The following is a 2,041-nucleotide window of genomic DNA, read 5'->3' on the forward strand; positions in this document are numbered from 1 at the left end:
GTAGGGAAATGGACATTTTCAAATTACTTGTAGCACAGACAACATCCTAATACTACTAGTGCATTATAACTGAAGTTTCACTGTGAGAATAAAATCTGAGTTGCAATTGTCCCAGTCCTCTGTTACCTGAATGGGAGTGACAGGGAGAGGCTGAAGACACACTTCTGTTGTCCTCAAAAGTAAAAACATTTAGCCAAAGTTTTCTTGTTACCTTTCCTATAACTGTACAGCACAAAGTGGAAATATCCTTTTGAATTATTTGTTGAATGAATAAAAAGTGTGACCGTGTTTTTAAGCAGACTTTTTTTTTTTTTCACAGATGTGAAAAAGATCCTGGTAGTGCTGACTGAGGTAAAACAAACCCTGGTCCTGCATAAACTTTGCAGCACAACTTTACTGTGACATAAGGTGCCCCAATTTGAATCGACGGGGTTTGTGAAGCACTGATGAGCAAGACATGTTTAATGGGACTTGTAGGTCCAAATTCTTTGCTCTAAGGCAGCTAGAAGTATTTAGACATTATTTTATGCACTACTTAATTGGGAATTAACTTTTTTCCCTGATGGCTTAAAGCTTAATTTTGCACAGGTCATGCTCTTTTGTCTGTGATACAGCAGGTAAATTCATTGGTTCTCTTGTCATAATTTTACCTATGGAGTAAAATACAATCAACAAAGAAGACAAGGAGCCTTAAGTTAGAAATACCAGTCATCTAATGGCCTGGCCAACAGCTGGTTTCTGCTGCTGACTCTGCACTGCTGTGCCTTCGCAGGGTAGGAAGGAAGGAGGTGGGGACAGAGCCTGGAGCGTCTCCTTAGACATGTCAGGTATTCAAGCACCTAGGAACAGTTTCTGCTGATATAAGGAAGGGAAACGACAGATGTGCCTGGACAAGGATCCTCTGGCGCTGCTGGGGGCCCCTTGTTCACCCTCAGGCTGTTCAGACTTCATGTGCTTCACGTTACTTCATGTGCTGCGTGTGCTCCTGCCTCAGTGAGCACAAACTAAACCCGTTTCTTCTTCACAGGCGCGTTCTGTGCAGGTTTGCCCACATCAGTGGTAGTTTGCTATGAATGTTATACAAAGTGTCACGTATGTTATAACACAATAGGCTGTTTTATTAATGGTTGTTCAAAAAAACCGCAGGTAACCTGTAGTAAAATGTCAGGTCTCTCCCATTCAGGAGGCACAGTTGCTATTATATACCCGCAAGGTGAGAATTTGTGTTACTACTGAAAAATCCTTACTGAATGTTTTGTTTGGGAAAAACACATAAAGTCATAAACACTTGGAAATTGAAGTTACTGATCCTGAACCACTAACCATAAGTCATGAGGGAGAGTGTGATCCGCAGCTTAATAACACTGTATTGGCTAATCAAAACAAAAATGAAAATGCAAGTTTAACTCTGCAATGCTGTTGTGGGTGCCAGATGCATCCCCAGTGATACTCACATGTACTGTGAAAAGTACAGGCTGTGGAAAAGTGGAAGAAAGCTGAGTCTGCACACGCTTAGGGCTGGCTTTGTGGTCAGGTCTTTTACATGTGATGGGAAGGTAAACAAGAGAAAGAAGGATGTGAAATCACTGGATAGCTGTTCTGATGTGCCCGGTGAACTCCGGCCGTAATGCAGCCACTTCTCTGTTCTTTCACTCGAGGTGTCCAAGTGCTCCGAAGAGATAAAAAACTACATCGAGGAGCGGTCGGGCGAGGACCCGCTGGTGAAGGGGGTTCCTGAGGACAAGAACCCCTTCAAGGAGAAGGGAGGCTGTGTCATCGCTTAGGAAAACGAGCCCAGCGCCTGTCACCTGGAGCAGACAGTCTTCTTGTACCTGTAGGGAGTCACTAGCGTGTCCCCACCGCCGCGGGTCCTTGTGGAACGAGCACAGGAGCGGATTTCTTGTCGTCCTGATTTTTTATTATTATTATTTTTTTTTATTTTATTTCTTACAAAAAAAGAAGAAACCAACACGAAAGCAGCCGAGACCCTCGCGGCTCGCTCTCCCCGGACGGCTGTTCCCCCCTCCCCGGCGCGGCCGGG

The 2,041-nt window shown here is 44.4% G+C and overlaps 1 protein-coding gene across 1 annotated transcript in view; it reads left to right on the forward strand.

The window, feature by feature from the left end:
* GNG11 (guanine nucleotide binding protein (G protein), gamma 11) overlaps window positions 1-1,784 on the forward strand; it is a 5,850-nt gene extending 4,066 nt beyond the window's left edge. Inside the window, exon 4 of the mRNA XM_009994965.1 lies at window positions 1,659-1,784. Within this exon, the coding sequence (XP_009993267.1) occupies window positions 1,659-1,784 (126 nt within the window). The remainder of the gene's footprint in view (window positions 1-1,658) is intronic.
* Window positions 1,785-2,041: the final 257 nt, after the last annotated feature.

This window comes from Chaetura pelagica, unplaced genomic scaffold (genome assembly GCF_000747805.2).
Source record: "Chaetura pelagica isolate M959 unplaced genomic scaffold, ChaPel_1.0 scaffold12, whole genome shotgun sequence".
Taxonomy (NCBI): Eukaryota; Metazoa; Chordata; class Aves; order Apodiformes; family Apodidae; genus Chaetura; species Chaetura pelagica.